Source organism: Vigna unguiculata, chromosome 10 (assembly GCF_004118075.2).
Source record: "Vigna unguiculata cultivar IT97K-499-35 chromosome 10, ASM411807v1, whole genome shotgun sequence".
In the NCBI taxonomy this organism is placed as follows: domain Eukaryota; kingdom Viridiplantae; phylum Streptophyta; class Magnoliopsida; order Fabales; family Fabaceae; genus Vigna; species Vigna unguiculata.
Window position 1 is genome coordinate 37,568,816 of NC_040288.1, and position 17,152 is coordinate 37,585,967.

At 28.5% G+C, this 17,152-nt stretch overlaps 1 protein-coding gene across 2 annotated transcripts; it reads left to right on the forward strand.

Annotated features, from left to right (window-relative positions):
• Positions 1-8,443: 8,443 nt before the first annotated feature.
• LOC114167078 (protein STRUBBELIG-RECEPTOR FAMILY 6-like) lies at positions 8,444-16,620 on the forward strand. 2 transcript variants are annotated; one of them, XM_028052009.1, is made up of 16 exons: positions 8,444-8,680; positions 10,485-10,611; positions 10,717-10,788; positions 10,863-10,928; positions 11,029-11,100; positions 11,199-11,270; positions 11,657-11,728; positions 11,818-11,883; positions 11,981-12,043; positions 12,132-12,436; positions 12,955-13,259; positions 13,587-13,858; positions 14,694-14,826; positions 15,483-15,619; positions 15,720-15,876; positions 16,103-16,620. In XM_028052009.1, exons 1-16 carry the CDS (start codon positions 8,596-8,598, stop codon positions 16,253-16,255), a joined length of 2,157 nt encoding a protein of 718 aa, XP_027907810.1. In that variant the 5' UTR covers positions 8,444-8,595; the 3' UTR covers positions 16,256-16,620. The 2 variants fall into 2 exon arrangements, with proteins under 2 accessions (XP_027907810.1, XP_027907811.1); XM_028052010.1 differs by lacking the exon at positions 8,444-8,680 and adding an exon at positions 9,483-9,501.
• The last annotated feature ends 532 nt before the right edge of the window (positions 16,621-17,152 follow it).

The window sequence follows — 17,152 nt, forward strand, 5'->3', positions numbered from 1 at the left end:
TCATTCTTGTAAGTAAACAAAAATATATCATCTCAATCTTCATTTTTCTTTATTATTCTAAACTAGACTGGGATCAAAATAAATAAATAGAAATCATCAAACTCAATTCTTGTTATCATAGAAGCTTGATTTCAGAAGGAATATATATATATATATATATATATATATATATATATATATATATATATATATATATATATATTGTTGATACTATTTAGGCTAAAATGGTAACAGTGAGATTTCATCGTTAGAGACATGTTTGAATCTACCTGAATTCCATAAAACTGTGTACTACAACACAAGTTGTATAATAATAAGAAAACAAAAGCTGTATAATGTATTTTTTTTTGCAATGCCAACTAATGACACGTGTAGATCACATGCTGCATAATGCACTGAACTTCTCAGCTTTTAATTTGTCTTTTTAATCTCACCTCCCCATAAAGTTGTAGAGACAGGACATTCTTGATAGTGAAATAAAAAAATGAAAAAGATAATTATCAAAAACATGTTTTAGTTTTAATAGAAAGCCTATTATAATTTATTAAAATATATAATAAAATTATAATATTAGTTTTTTTATTTTGTAATATTATTTATTACAAGAAAAATTTATTCACTTACAGTTTTCCTCGCATTAACTCTCTGAATATAATATACATTTCTATAAATAAATAAATATATATATATAATATTAAATATATATGAAATAGTGTATTAGAATGAGATAATTTAGAAAAACAATTTATTTATTTGATAGATTTAAATATTTTTGGAGTGAAATGAGTTGTTTAGACGAAAAAATTGAAAGAAAATTTAAATTTACATTTTTTATATAATATTTTAAATAACTAAAACAGAAAAGTTTAAAATTCAATGAAAACGAAACTAGACATTTTTTCTTTATATTGATTAGTATTTTATTGTAAATCTTTATTTTAAAATTGTATATTTTAAAGTAAATATTTTCGAATTTTACCTTAAAAAAATTCAATTATTTTATGTAAGATATTTTAATTATTTTATTTAAATAATATTTATAAAATAAAAGTATAATTACAAATAATTAAAATATCATCCATTTCAGTTATATAAATGCTTTATTAAAAAAAGGGTAGTGTTTGATTGACTTCCATTTTAGTCTAGTGGTAAACAGCCAACTACTGAACTCAAACATAAAGCGAGTTATCAAGTTATCTCGTAAAAAATAATCATATAAATTATGAAAATTTGCTGGAAGCTGAGAAAAGTTTTTATAGACCTTAATTACACTGTTGAAATTAGAGAAACCCATATAATTTGCAAAACAATGCCAAAAAAAAAATTGAAAGTCATCTAAAAATCAAATCAGCATAATCAAAGTTTAAAATTAAAATTCTGATCAGCATAAACAAAGTTTACAATTAAAATTCTGAATAAATGATTAGTATATTTTAAATAGGAGTGATAAAAAAATGTTATAATTAAAAAAACAAAGGTAATAGAAAAAAGTAATCACCGTTAACATGAAGGCCCAAATGTGATCCAAGATTGAAACAAATTTGGGAGGTTCTTCCTGCAACCCCAATATTTCTTCTGCACTCCCAATAATTTTAAATTTTTAAAAATATTCCTTCACCATTTGACCAATAGTAAATTAAAAAAAAATTAAACCTACATTCTCTCTTATTTAATAAAAAATAATTCACTCACTCAATCACAACTTACTCTAACCCCAACAGCAGCATAACTCTACCTAATTTACTTTTTAATTTTCATTTAATTTCTTAAGGGCATAAATGAAACGACACAAAGCTTTTGGGAATGCAGAAGAAATATTAGGGGTGTAGGAAGAAAACCCAACAAATTTTCACCAGTCCCTGTTTCATGTCAAACAAAAAAAACTTCTAAATGAAGTTTTATTATAGTTCCAGAGAATTTCACCAAGAAAATACCGAATATTTAGTACAAATAAATTTTACTAATATTCTCTAATGATTTTAAATATAAAAAAGATTTTTATTTTAGTGATACTTTCTGGTTTTACTTTTTTTAAGTAACTAGTTACATAAAAGGCATCATTTAATATTTTCTTAAAAATTGTGAATTTAATGTTGATTTTGGCAACATATTCTCTAATAATCAACTCTTCCACTTAATGTCCCAAAATCAACCTCTACCAAACACAATTAATATATTCTGAAAAAAAGTCTCTGTTAATATAAATGTTGACTTTTATGTTTTAAATAACAATTTTGACTAACTTTCTTTGATTCAGTGTTCAACAATTAATTTATCGAATGCTTGTTGCCTTCACGTTTATAGCCAAATCTATCTTATTTTTACTAAGACTATGTATTAATTTAATTATAAATACTAAAATTGTCTTTAGTTATGGTATTTTTTAAATTAATTCTAAATAATTAATATAAAAATATAATAATAATAATAATTAATTTTCTAACCAATTTTTTAATCCTTCAATTTTCAAAATTCGAGATTTTAGATTTCAAATAACGTGCGCTACGAATATCTTATAAAATATAAACTCCAAATTTTTAAATCTTGTGTAGAAAATAATTAACTAATGTATTGTAAGTGGGGTCGAAATCACTTTTGAGTGATTGAATTAAAAATAAATCGGTTTAATTTGACATACTTTTTATGAGTTACAAATTTTGTAACTCAGTTCAACTGATTATAAATTAATAAATTAATAGATTAACTCATTTAATAACGTTTTGTTTGTTATAAGATAATAGTTAAAATTTAAAATTTTAACTTAATAAATAAACTAACATAAATTAACTCATCTTCAATTTGGTTCAAATTTATTTATTGACAGAATAATTAAACTATTTTGAATTTGATTCATATTTTAAAATAAAAAATCTAATTCAATTCAACTCCAACTTGTAATAAGTTTGATTGACTTTAAATATCTCTGATTATAAGTGTTGGGTTACTATTCCCAACAATAAGAATCTCAAAATCAATATTTTTTTATTAAAGAAAATGTTAAAGAAGAGGATAAGGCCTAAGTTAAATGTAATTAAAAAGAAATTGTATTAAAATTTACTTAAAAAAATTATACTTACTTTATTGTAAGAAGACTAATCCCGTAGCAATTTTTTAATTAATCAACTTGCTCTTAAACGCGATTTAATGGAATGTTGAAAAGCTAAACGCGAATACATGATATAAAAAGTAATTAGAATGTCTTATTATATTGATGTGAAGGCTAAGTTTAATTACTAAAATGGATGGTGCCAACGTGCTTTCTCCTATATAGATGTTATTGAGTTTGCCTTATAATATTTGTTTCTTTCTATTCTTTTTGTGTATTTAAGGAGGTCATAACTAATTTATAACTTACATAAATAACAAGGTTTGTCATTTGTCATATATTATAATTGTATTGTTTTTAAATACATAAGATTAAGTTGACGTTAAGTTAAACACATACCCACGTCTTTCGAGTATTGTGAAAAGGATACATCACCCTAAAATTATGATTTTTTTTTACTAAAAAAAGAGAAAACAATTAAGATAACACAAGTATATTTATTCTATTTATATACTCGTGATAATATAACTATAATCCAATTTAAATATAAAATAATTAACATGTGTATAATTATTTTGAGAAATAATTGTTGTAAATGTTCAATAATATTCACATAATTTAAAAATAAAATTATAAATACATACATATATATTTATCTTTTGAGCCTTTCTCGGTTAAAAAAAATATATTTTATACTCTTGTATAATATCATAATAAATAAATAACACATAAACACACAAAAACAATACATGTTATAGTTTTCAAAACTTTCATAATGTATATATTAAATCATACACATATTATCAATTACATCTAATTTTTATGATATAATGAATACAATTTCAATTCGTTTTATTTCATAAAAATACTTAGTAACTATCTTTTATGTAAGAAGATATTATTGACATCAATTATCATGAACACTTAATTTTATTTCGAAAGACACATGCGTAGAATTAAACTCAAAATTTACATGTATCACATTATTTTTTACTAAGTTGTCATTACAATAAATCTTCATAACAAGAATATTTTTCAACTTATGTGTGACAAAGTAAATCTTTATGATTCACGAGACACAGTTTTTCTACCCTACAAATTAGGTCATAAAAACCTTAACTCTCAATATCTAATATTTTTCTATAAGTGATTTTAATATTAGTATATAATTCTTTCTCAAATCCTCAATTCAATGCACAATATATTAATGTAGCATTCCTTCCTCCTTCCTTAAAATAACTATGATTACAGTTCATCATATTAAACTTACCATATAATCAATATTCCAATTTTCATGTAAATTAACATTCTCATATCAATCAAGCAACAAATAAACAACACAGAAGAAATAAATCATTATTTTTTTAGCTTCAGTGAAAATATAATTGAGAAAAGATTTAATAACATTACTATTTTTTGTTTGAGCGTGAATTAATAGAATTAAAAGAGAGACAAAATTCTACTCCATTTTTTGCTTGAGAGAAACAAAATTTGCTTGAGAAAAATAGAGTCGAGAAAATTGTGAATCTGACATTCAAAGAGATGAAAAAGTATTCAAAAATCTAGAAAAAATAGAGAATAATAATTTCTGTGAAATAAAATTTAAATACTTGATTTTTTATTTATAATCTTTATACGTAAATAGGAAAATATTTTAATCTCAAATATCACTTTCAAGCAAAATATTATTATGTCTATATTATTTTTTTAATTTGGCTAAAAATATTAAATTTGAAAAAATTACAAGTAATTAATTTTGAACTGGATCTAATCTCTTAAATGAAAATGAAATTGAACCAAACACTTGCATTAAAAATGTAAGTCAATGATAAAAACGAACACCGACACACATGAATAGCATTTTAAGTTGCAGGTGATTGACTCAGCGGTGGTTGACACCTCATCACACATTGTCTGATAATGAATGCAACTACTTCTTCTCAGCTTCTGCCATGCCAATAACAAAAAACCTTCCCTTCCATTCAACAAAATGGGCCACACCATAAACTATACTTTTCTTTTCCTTTACACTCATGCAACTTTCCATATCATCTTCAACAACCTTATCAATAACAAAAAAAAAAATGTCATTAATCTTCTAGGTTACTTCATAAAATAGGTTTTGGTTCAACTTTTTTCTTTTATTGTACTTAATCGTACATCGTTTAGAAGTTAAGATCTAAGATGATTTAAATATCTTTTCTTCTTTTCATTTTTTATTATGTCTTTTAAAGATAAAATGTTTAATTACTATTTTGTTTTCTGTTTTTGTTTAAAAATATTAAATTGATCCTCCGGTCTTTTTTTTTAGCTTCAATCTGGTTTTAATTTTTAAAAAATTAATACAATTTGATCATTTTCATTAATTTTTTTGAAATTAATTAAGGAATCTTCATTAAAATTGAAGTTGTTAATAAAGATGTTTTACTTTATTAATGTAATTAACATAATCATAGTGTCAATTTCAATAAAAGTCATTGATTCGTTTAAGTAAATTTAACAAAAATGATAAAATTGAATCAATTTTTTAAAAATTGAAATCAAATTAAAACTTACAAAAACTGAAGAACTAATTTAATATTTTTATACAAAAATAAGAACAAAAAAAATAATTAAATTAAGACAAAACTAGAGTCGACGTTTTAAAGAAAAAGGTTATGAATTAAAACAGGTTGTGGTTTAACTGCTCTCCTAATAAAATATTAACAACTAAAAAAGCTAATTTAGCAATATTTTATATTAATTTAAAATAAAAACATTGATTTTGTCGATTCAGTAAGCAATGGTGAACACGTATGTTTGCAGATTTGGTTTCCTTTGTGAAAAGTCCTTTTTGTCAACATCAAAGAGAAAGCACTTTGGTATACAAAAAGATTGCGTTTGAGTGAGCATTTGACAAAGGTAGAATAAATTATATTTCATATCTTACGATGTTGGTGTAAATAGTTGTGCTGTATTTTTCAGACCATCACACGCATAGATTTGTGTTTTTCAATCCAATTCCTTTAACTTGAAGAAAAATATCCAAAATAATTTCAAATTATTTCCTTGTGTAATGTGTATATATATTATATAAAATAACCAACATATTTTACTTAACATCTAATTCTGGTTTTATTAAAATATGTGACATTGGTCTACGATATTAACGAGTATCTATGTATATGGTTTTAAGCAAAAATCGAATTTATAATGTGGAGCTAATTACTTATAATTTTTGTTTAGCGAAAAAAATTATATAACTTTTTTTTAGAAATAAAAAGTAATATATTACCTTTACTAAATATTTTACTCGATATCACATTAATTAAGAGCAATCATAATTTAAAATGAAAATCTTATTTTAATTTGAGAAAGTTCAATTTTGAACTTCATTACGTGCCATGATCACACTTTGGCTCTAATAATCACTAAAAAAAAAAACTTAATCTTGTTCTGGTAACACGTTATGGTCCCCATTACTATGGCCCCAATGCCCAAAAGTCAACATAATCTAACCCTAATTCTTATTTTTAATTGCAAAAAGGTTAAAGCCATTTTTTAAGAATCTTATATTAATTTAAATCTCTTCCAATCATTCTATCATAATAGTGGTTGAAATTATAATATATTTATTTTAAACACACAAAATTCTTAATACAACGTCTATTTGTTTTTTATTTATAAACTTCGAAAACGAAACTTTATTCAAAAAATATTTTTATAATTTATATCGTGAAATGCTTATAAATTTAATTAGTTTACAATACTGAAGAAATTGTCATTGTTTTTTTTTTTTGGTTGTTTGTTGGCGATGCTGATAGTATTAAATTTCTCTTGTTTTAGGCTTAGGAATTCTCATAAAAGCCACGTGTGCCTCTTTTGCTTTTCTTTGTATTTTTTTTTTTGTAGAATTAATGCAACTTAATCGAGTTGTTTTCAACCAAGAACTATTAATTTATCTATTTATGTAATAATAAAAGAGAAGTACACTTTTTATTACAAATGAGCCACATCATTTAAAATCAAACTTTGTTTTAAAGTTTAATAATATGCTAAAATGTATGATAAGAGAGGTAAATAAAAATACATTATTCGTTAATTCTTTCACTTAGTAGCGATAACGTTTTTTTTTATACTAATATGATAATACGATTATTTCTTTTTATGATTGTTTTGGTATTTTTTTTTATAAATCTATTCTTATTGTTAGTTATTCTTTTCATTTTAATAATTTTTTTTAGTTCCGTAATAAAGATGTAGATACACAGCTGATATATATTAGAAAGATATAAAATAAAAATAAATTTATTATAAATAAGGAAACGTGATGGGTATTGTTCATTTATTTGAAGGATATACTTATTGGATCTATATCTGTGTTTTCTTTTATTTCTTTTTATCTCCTTATTTTTGTAAAATTAAGTATAACTCTTCTTTTAATTGCATGTTTTATTCAAAGGTATGTTTGACCATATTATAATTGTTGGATGTAGAAATTTACTAGATTGTCTATAAAATTTTGTGAGATCTCAGACTAAGTTGTTTTTTTTTCATATGATAACTAATAGTTGTTTCTATTTTATTTATTTTTATCTTTAAAAATGTATTAACTCTACCTTTTATTACATTTATATAAAATATTTTTTTTATTTTACTGTTTTCTTAAAATATTTCCATATTGCATTGTTTGCTTTTGAAAAATACATTATTTCTCATTATTTTAGCATTGCATTTCAAAATATCATAATCAATTAATTATGCTAATGCCAATGTTAATTGAAATTGGCATGCCAATAAAAATAATAAAAGTAAGATATAAATCAAAATATTTATTTATTTTATTTCAAACTTTATGGAAAGTATTTTAAGGTATAATATAATAATATAGTAGAATTTACTCTAAAAAATTAATTATTTTACATAAACACTATTAGTGACCAAATTCAATTAAATTTATAATTATTCAAAACATTTTTTGTAAAATAAAATTGAAATTTATAGAAAACAAATAACATTTTTCTATCATTTCCTGTTTAGCAGTTATTGCGGCATATGATTTTCCTAAATACTAATAATTTAACAAGTTACTTTAAAAACATTCAGTTTCTATGAATTGGTCATTCAATATGGTCTTAAAAATAGAAAAAAATTAAACAAAAAAAAAGACAGAGAGGAGGAAAAAACAAGTTCTTTAATTATTTTTACCAAATAATACTCTTAATTCAATAAAGGAAACGAGAAAATATGTCATAGGTTAATTAAAAAAATAGAAGAAAAGTGAACAATGGAGTAAAGTATTTGTTTTTATTTATCGAAAAATAAGTTTGTAATAATTTATTTCCTTTATTAGACATGACGGTAAGGAAGGTAATAAATAATTTCCAAAATAATGTGATAAGGCGATTCGTGCTTGCCAGCTTTACTCGGCAATGGTGGCAACATATATAGCTATCACTAATTAAATAATTTTATGAAAAAATAAAAATTGGCGAAAAGGGGTTCATTGCACATCCTTTTTGCTTTCTGGGTTGAAAGAATTTTCGAGAAAAGATTGTTTCACGGGAGAGATGGTGTTGGATCCAACGCTGGTGCTGGTAGTGTTCATCAGCACCTGCATTTTGGCCATTAATGGTGAAACAGATCCAAATGACGGTTAGTGTGTGCTCTGATCTCACTCTCAGCTTTGGAATCTTCTTCACTCCCTCTGTGTGTTGCATTATGCTACTGTTAGTTACGACTGCTTCTTTCTTTGCTTTCTTCCCTTATTGCTGAGATGCTTTTGTTTGATTGCCAATCGTTTTGTATCGTCAGCTCTGCCAATTCCTCAGTAGATTAGTTTGATTTGGACTATGTTTTGTGTCTGGTTTTATTGGGTTTTGAACCATTGTGAAGTTTTTCAGCTGATCTCTTGAGTGAAACTTGTTTAAATTAGTTACCTGAATGGCACTGTTACTCGATGATTTCAGCAAACGGAAGGACAATTTTTTTTTTTTTTTTGCTTTTGTATTCTTTTTCTCCTTTTGTTTCAGTGATGTTTGTGCTGTGAATTCTGTCTGTATGTAGCTGGTTGATGCAATTCTCACTTCTTTACTGTAGAGAGTGTTGTCAAAGAATAAGGACTGATTGAACATCTGGAATTTGGTGCAATAATACGGTTCCTGTTTTCTTGTATTTTCTTCTTATTGTACAGTTGAACGAATTTCCAAGTTTTAAGAAAATGGAAAAACAAGATAGAATAATATCCACTCAACCTTGTCTAAAACAAATTGTAACCACTGAGTGGGACCCTTAGTCTTCGACTTTAATCCTCTACCATGTACTTGTTGTCTTCGAGGATTTGTGTGTTTTTTGTTTGATGTTCAGATTTTTCCGTCTTTTATTGGGATATCTTATGCATTGAAACCTTGAAATTCTATGAGAAGATTCAGCTACACATATTGCAGTTCAATGTTGTTTCTGATCTCCCTACGGGGGTATGTGACAATTTTAATAAAGTACTTAGATCTCGTGTTACTGATATCTTGGGCTGTTAAGCTCACCACTCTGTGGCTGTTCTCCATCATTTGTAATAGGTTTCAGTAAGATTTGAATTATTACATATTGATTGAAACAATTGCACAAGCATGCTAGATTCTATCTTGAGCTATATGCAATATCTGATATACCAATCACTAAAGTCTCATTGGCTCCAGCTCTGAATGTAGGGTGCATAGACTAAATAAGCTTGTTTTACTGGTTTTTTCATCGTATTATTCTTTTCTGATGCAATCCTATCATATATTTATTCTTCTTTTGTTATCCACACCCACGTACTTAACCAGCAACTTTCTCTGCTTCGTGACACTTAAAACATATAAATGTTTGCAAGGTGAACATATGATGTTTAAATTTCTACTAAACCCCCAATAATGAACTTTTGTAAATTTAAACATGTGATGGTTTAAAATCCTTGCAATATTTACTCTGATTTGGTTAGTGGCTAGGTGATATTTATGTGAATATATTTTCTTCATCTTCTCTGTAGTCAGTAATATTATTTTCTCGTGATCCCCCATTCACCCATTAATTTAATATCGTATCATGTATTTCGGCCCATCAGATTGCAGTGCATAATTTTAAGAATCCTTAATGAATCTGAGTTTCTTAATTGTTACTTCTTTCTTGATGTTTAATGGATTAAAGTCAGCATCTCAAATAATCAATTCTTCAGTGTGAACATTTTCTGAAGTCGGGCTTTGAAGATTAATGATTTAATTTGTTACCTTATGCTTATAAGTTCGAAGTGATATATTTGTAAATGCTATGATAATAGCTTCAATAGTTGGCAAGTATCTTTAGATATGTAAAAAGGATGGTGGTGATTGATGAAGACACTAATTAATAGAAATTTATCATACAACTTTCTATTTAACATGTCTGGGGTTGCCAATTATCTTTTTCTGAATGTTTGATGCAGTTAGTGCTCTGAGGGCTATGTTTCAAAGTATGAACTCACCATCTCAGCTAAATTGGAATGGGGATGATCCTTGTGGACAACAGTCTTGGCAAGGCATCACTTGCTCTGGAAATCGAGTCACGGAGATGTGAAGTCACAATCTTCCTTTCACTTTATATGACTTGATTGTTAGTGCTTTTGGTGCTGTGGTGGCATCTGATTTATTACTTGGTTATTTTTTACTTCGTTTCAGTAAGTTACCTGGTCGTTCACTTTCTGGATCTTTGGGTTACCTGCTAGAATCCTTGTCATCGGTTACAAACCTGTAAGTTATTCATCATTTAACTTGTTTCATATGTATCGTGGTTACTATTCTTGTGACCTTGTAAAATTCTGCAGAGACATGAGTAATAATAATCTTGGTGGCACCATACCGTACCAACTTCCTCCTAAACTGCAGTACTTGTATGTTTCTATTATCTTTTGCTACTTGTTTTGTTTTTTTTTTTGTTGTTTTGATTTTATTATTTATTAATTTCTAACATTCTTGTTTCTTTGGATGCAGAAATCTTGCCAATAATATTTTCAATGGGCCAATCCCTTATTCTCTTTCTGACAAGGCTTCGCTTATAGTCCTGTGTGTAAACCATCTTGACTTCTTGTTGACATCTTATTGTATAAATCTACTTCACAAGCAACTGCATTTCTTTTTTGAAGTTAATATTTTTAATGTAGGAATCTTGGTCACAATCAGCTCCAGCAAGCACTTAGTGTTGATTTCCAAAAGCTTTCTTTCCTCTCTACATTGTGAGTTTCCTATTACTCCTGCACTTCTACTATGTAAAAGTATATATGTCTATGAAGTTTATGTTAACCATAACATAGTGATCTTTTTCATTTTCATTCTGAGATTTTATGCTTTTTGCTATGGATTATTTTCCATGTTGCATTTGATAATTTCACAATATTACTTTTAATCCCATTTTAGGACAATTTATGCTATTATTCTGCAGAAAAATTATACATATACACTGATTACATTATATTTCACATGTGCTTCTGTTAACTTAAAAAACCATTGTTTTTTTCATAAGAAAAAAGGAGGCTATGTTTGTTTAATCTTCAAAGTAAAGTATGCTAGAATTGCTTCAGTGAGAATTTAGGGCCAGGTTATAATCTATTGTTTGTTGCAGGGATCTCTCATTCAATTCTTTGACAGGTGACCTGCCTCAGAGTTTGAGCTCACTTTCTAACATAAGCACCATGTAAATGTCTGACTTTTTTTTTTCTTTTTTCTGCTAATGTTTACACGGTATTGATTGCACTCTGAGTTGACTTGTTTACGATTATGCAGGTATCTGCAAAACAACCAGTTTACAGGCACCATTAATGTCCTTGCTAATCTGCCTCTGGAAACTCTGTGTGTTTCTGTTTCATATATCTGCTTGGAGTGTTCTTTCCTACATTTCTATAGAAGTATCTTTTCGGTTTAATTTATGTTCTTAAATTTATTTCAGGAATGTGGGAAATAATCATTTTACAGGCTGGATACCAGAACAATTGAATAGCATAAACCTGCAGTAAGCATTATCATTATCAGCACTTTTTTTCCAAGAATCAATTTTTTTAAATTCTATAAATCTTGATAATGGTCAAATTTAATGACAGAAAGGATGGTAATGATTGGAGCTCAGGACCTGCACCCCCACCTCCTCCTGGGACTCCTCCAGCAGTAACAAGAAATCGAAATCACAGATCTGGGGGACATACCCCATCAGATGCTGGCTCAAGTGGTGATGGAGGCAAAAAATCTGGTATTGGAGGTGGTGGCATTGCTGGAATAGTGATCTCCATCTTGGTTGTTGCGGCAATAGTAGCATTCTTTCTGGTGAAGAAAATATCTAAAAAGTCGTCCGGTGATATTGAAAAGCTTGACAATCAGCCCTTGGCTCCTCATACTTCACATCATAATGGTCTGCATGTTATTCTTGTATACTACTGAAAAATAATTTTTATTCTATTATAGAAGGTCTCACTTATTTTGGATCACTTGTACATAGTGTATTCATAGTATTTCAATATTTTTAGGTTCACCCTTCATTCTAAAGCTACCTTCTCTATTGGCACTTGGCAGATATGCTTAACTATAAAGTACTTAATTCTGCTTTTGATATATGAATTTAGTGATTTAACCTATAGTGTTAGAAGATAATCTGTATTTTAACTGTAGGCCAGTTAGTGGCAATTACTTCAACACCTTTTTCAGGGACCAATGCATGCTGTCATAACACCAGAGAAATTTTGTTATGATTAATTAGTTGACCCAAACTGCAACTCTAATTAGAAAATGACTGGGCTAACTACATTTTTCTTTCTCCTAGTGTATGTGACTGCTTTGTCTTAATGCTTTCAGTTTAAATTTTAGCTGCTAAGTCATTCCGCATTCATTATGTTCTGAATGAAATTGACATCTTAATCTGTCATAATGCAGAAATGAATTCCCTGCAAGCTTCTTCTGTAACTGACTTGAATACATTTGATACACCTACGGCCCCTATAAGTCTTAAACCTCCACCTTTTGATCGTCATAAATCATTTGACGAGGATGAGTTTTCAGTAAAGCCCGCTACCGTCATTAAGCCCACTACAGTCAAGAAGACCGTCACGGCTCCTACAAATGTAAAATCTTATTCTGTAGCTGACCTGCAGATTGCTACTGGAAGCTTCAGTGTGGATCAACTTATTGGGGAGGGGTCTTTTGGACGTGTGTATCGTGCTCAATTTGATGATGGAAAGGTATTCCTTATCGTTTTTTTTTGGCCGCAAGCACATCCAATCCCACTGGCAGAGATATATAATTCCTAAACAGCATCACCACATTACATAATTTTCCTAGGAATGGCTCAATATAAAAGCTCGTGAATGTATGTCCTTTTGTTGCATATAGAAAGTCTTATGGTTTTACAATTATAAAATAAAAAATGTCTTAGAAGTCCTGCCGCATGTATATGCCACATGTACAACGAATAATAGACCACGATAAATGACAAGGATTTTCTATTGTAGATTGTCTAGAATCTATGGATATGCTTATTGATGGTTTTGATCTTGTTTTTCTTCTAGGTTCTTGCTGTGAAGAAGATAGATTCATCTGTCCTTCCCAATGATTTGTCTGATGATTTTGTGGAACTAGTTTCAAGCATATCCCATTTGCACCATCCCAATGTGACAGAGCTTGTAGGTTATTGTTCAGAGCATGGACAGCACCTACTAGTCTATGAGTTTCATAAAAACGGATCACTGCATGACTTCCTCCACCTACCTGACGAGTACAGCAAACCATTGATATGGAATTCACGCGTGAAGATTGCTTTGGGAATTGCACGTGCTTTAGAGTAAGTTAGTTGTTTGTTAAAGTTAACTCAACTGAATCCAGTTTTCTATTTACTTATTAGCTCCGCTTTCTCTCGAATCTTTCTTCCTGAGTCACATTTTTATAGGCTTTTGCATGCTCACCTGTGTCTTATTTGGTTTGATATTTTTCATTTTTCATATATTTGTGCATTTTCTCTTTGTAAATAGATCCTTGTAACCCCATATCTTTGTTTTCTAAAAGGTCAAAATGTTTAGGTTATTACTGTCTGTCTAGAACCAACTATCCCAAAAGCTTAGTTGTTACGTGAAGAGTTATGCATGTTTTTTGTATTATCATGTTCTGTTGTACAGGAGCCTTTTTGGGCTTAAAGTCTGGACAATGCTAACACATCACCCTACCGTGGGATAAAATTCTACTTTTATTTATAAGAGGGGCAGCAAGGGTCAAATTATTGTCCATTTAATAGACTACAATATACAAGAACTGGTTATTATACAAAATAGTTTTTAATGTGAAATCTTTTGAGTGGTTTTATGTCTAATAATTACTAAATCTATGTTCAAATTTGAAAATGAAAAAATAGGATAAAATAGATTGAGGTTATAAAATTTATCTATTAATTTAAATTTTATACACTATCCAGATCTTTAGCCAGCATAGTATCAGCAAATAATAAACTGCTGCTTTGCTGTAAATACAAAGAACTTTTGTGGCAACTTTGCGGAAGAAATTAAGAACTTTTACTACTAGTAGAAGTTTAAACCTAATACAAGACAACACAGGGCTAGACTTCAAGCATCAATGTAAACTTTTGCGGAGAAACCACAACCTAACTCTATTTACCTTTTTCCTAGGTACCTACATGAAGTTTGTTCACCATCTGTTGTTCATAAGAATATAAAGTCAGCCAACATATTGCTTGATACAGATCTCAATCCTCATCTTTCCGACAGTGGATTGGCAAGCTATATTCCAAATGCAAATCAGGTGATTTTTAGTGGTACTTGATGGTTTATGCTCTATGAATTAGTGTTTATAATTGAACATTATGGTGTTTGGCAAGGGTAGTTTAATTTACTCTGTTTTTGTTGCTACTTTTATCATTTTTATAGGTTTAACTACTCATTCTCACTTTCCAGTTTTGAAGTATTTGTTTACTTAAAACTGTAATCTGTTGGCTCGTGTCATGCTGAAGTTATAACAATTTGGGAAAGAGAGTGTTTGGACGTATAAAATATTTTGTACTATTAATCATTGGCTTTAGTTGCCTAGCCTGTTTCCGAGACTCGTCTCTTTTAAAAGCTTAAGCTGTTAACCGGAGGCTCAATATTTGCACTTAAAGCGTAGACAATATGGCATGAAATCATAAGTTTGAACCTTATTGCCATAATTTTAATAAAAAAATAAATTTAACCTAATTATGAAGGATTAACAAGGATTGAATTTCAGACCACTCAATCATGGTGAATCGAATACCATGTAGAAAACTAATTATTCTAAAAGTTACAATGTTCTCAAGATTGAATACATCTCATTGGCAACAATACCGACAATTCTCTTACTGAATGATATTTCTCTTTTTTTCCTACCGACCTTTTCATACTAAAAGTTTTAGAAGCTCTAACCTTTTCTCTCATTTTCAGGTATTGAACAATGATTCTGGATCTGGATATGAAGCTCCCGAAGTTGTTATGTCTGGCCAATACACTCTTAAGAGTGATGTCTTTAGTTTTGGAGTTATCATGTTGGAACTCCTTAGTGGACGGAAACCATTTGATAGGTGAAAGATTTATATACCTTCTAGCCTGACAGTTTTTACATGTAAATTCATTCAAACATAAATGGACTCATGCATAGTTGTTGAAACGTACTTTTTACAGCTCAAGGCCAAGGTCTGAGCAGGGTTTGGTTCGATGGGCAACACCTCAACTCCACGATATCGATGCTCTGGCTAAAATGGTTGATCCTGCATTAGAAGGACTATACCCTGTGAAGTCTCTTTCTCGATTTGCAGATGTTATTGCTCTTTGTGTTCAGGTAATGTCAAGTTTTTATTGTTTTAGTGAATTGGCAACGAATCCTTGTTTTGGCCATCTATTTGAACTCTTACTCAATAATAGTGTAAGAGTTTTTACATTTTAACCAATTCGAACTTATTTGTATGACTTCTAAAACTGTGGTAACAAAAGCCAAGAGACATAATGCATGATACATTGTTTTACTAACTTGTTATTATGTTATTGTAATTTTACTTTTGGGGCAGCCGGAGCCGGAATTCCGACCACCTATGTCAGAAGTGGTTCAAGCGCTGGTTCGATTAGTGCAGCGAACTAACATGAGTAAGAGGACGACGTTTGTAACTGATCAAGGAGTATCCAACCGAGGGGGAGATAACCAAGAATCACAAGACATGTAAATGGGTGTTGATAGAATGGCTGAAAAGAAAAATAATATTCTTCAGATTTTCATCATTTCTTTTTGTAACCTTATAAGTTAGATGAGTACCTTTGATTATTGAATGTAGACACCTGTTGGTGTTTGTTTGAGCTATTTCTTTCATCTGTCGTATAGATTCCAATAATTTAACCTTTTGCAAGTTGAAGCTCTATCAAACCATGTTCTCAATTTGTCATAGGATGTTAGTTTACTAATTTGAAAACACTAGTGGTGTTTGTTAATTATGTCAGTGTTTGAATGATCGCTTCTAATGGAGAATAATTCAGTTGCGACTTGTACGGTTCTCATGAGGAATGAATACGCTACACTTCACATTTTTTTTTATCACTGTTGCTTATTTTAGCGTTATAAAATCAAATGCTATCGTTGACCAGTTATGGATAGAAATGTTTCTATAATGTTGGTGTTGGCAATATATTTCTTCATACCAAAGTTGTTTCACATCTTACTACTTTTAATTATTTTATTTATTGATGCAATGTTTCCTTTGCTATCGTTTTCCTTTTCATCTATCTATAGATGTAACTAGTTGTGATTTACCGAAGTTTCGTATTTTAACGCTTCATTTCTTTTATTTACTGCTGTAACATTTTTTATGCTATTCTTTAAGTTTAAAGATAACGATACAATTGAGCAGTTGATAATCCATTCTTAAACTATATGACGGTAATAAAATAAAAAATTCTATATTAAATTTACTACATAAATAATTAAAGTAGAAATATATTATATATTCATCTTATTCTTAAATTGCAGAGTTACTGAATGCTGAAAATGTTTAAATTTAATAAAAATTGATAATATAAAATTATTCAATAATTTAAATATCACAAAGAATGCACTGTCATTGTCTCTT

Bases quoted from the DNA above. Each gene is read 5' to 3' on its own strand.
- LOC114167078 (XM_028052009.1), top strand. From the start codon at position 8,596: ATGGTGTTGGATCCAACGCTGGTGCTGGTAGTGTTCATCAGCACCTGC. The intron at 10,612-10,716 runs GTGAAGTCACAA...ACTTCGTTTCAG, and splicing joins GGAAATCGAGTCACGGAGAT to TAAGTTACCTGGTCGTTCAC. The intron at 12,044-12,131 runs GTAAGCATTATC...ATTTAATGACAG, and splicing joins TTGAATAGCATAAACCTGCA to AAAGGATGGTAATGATTGGA.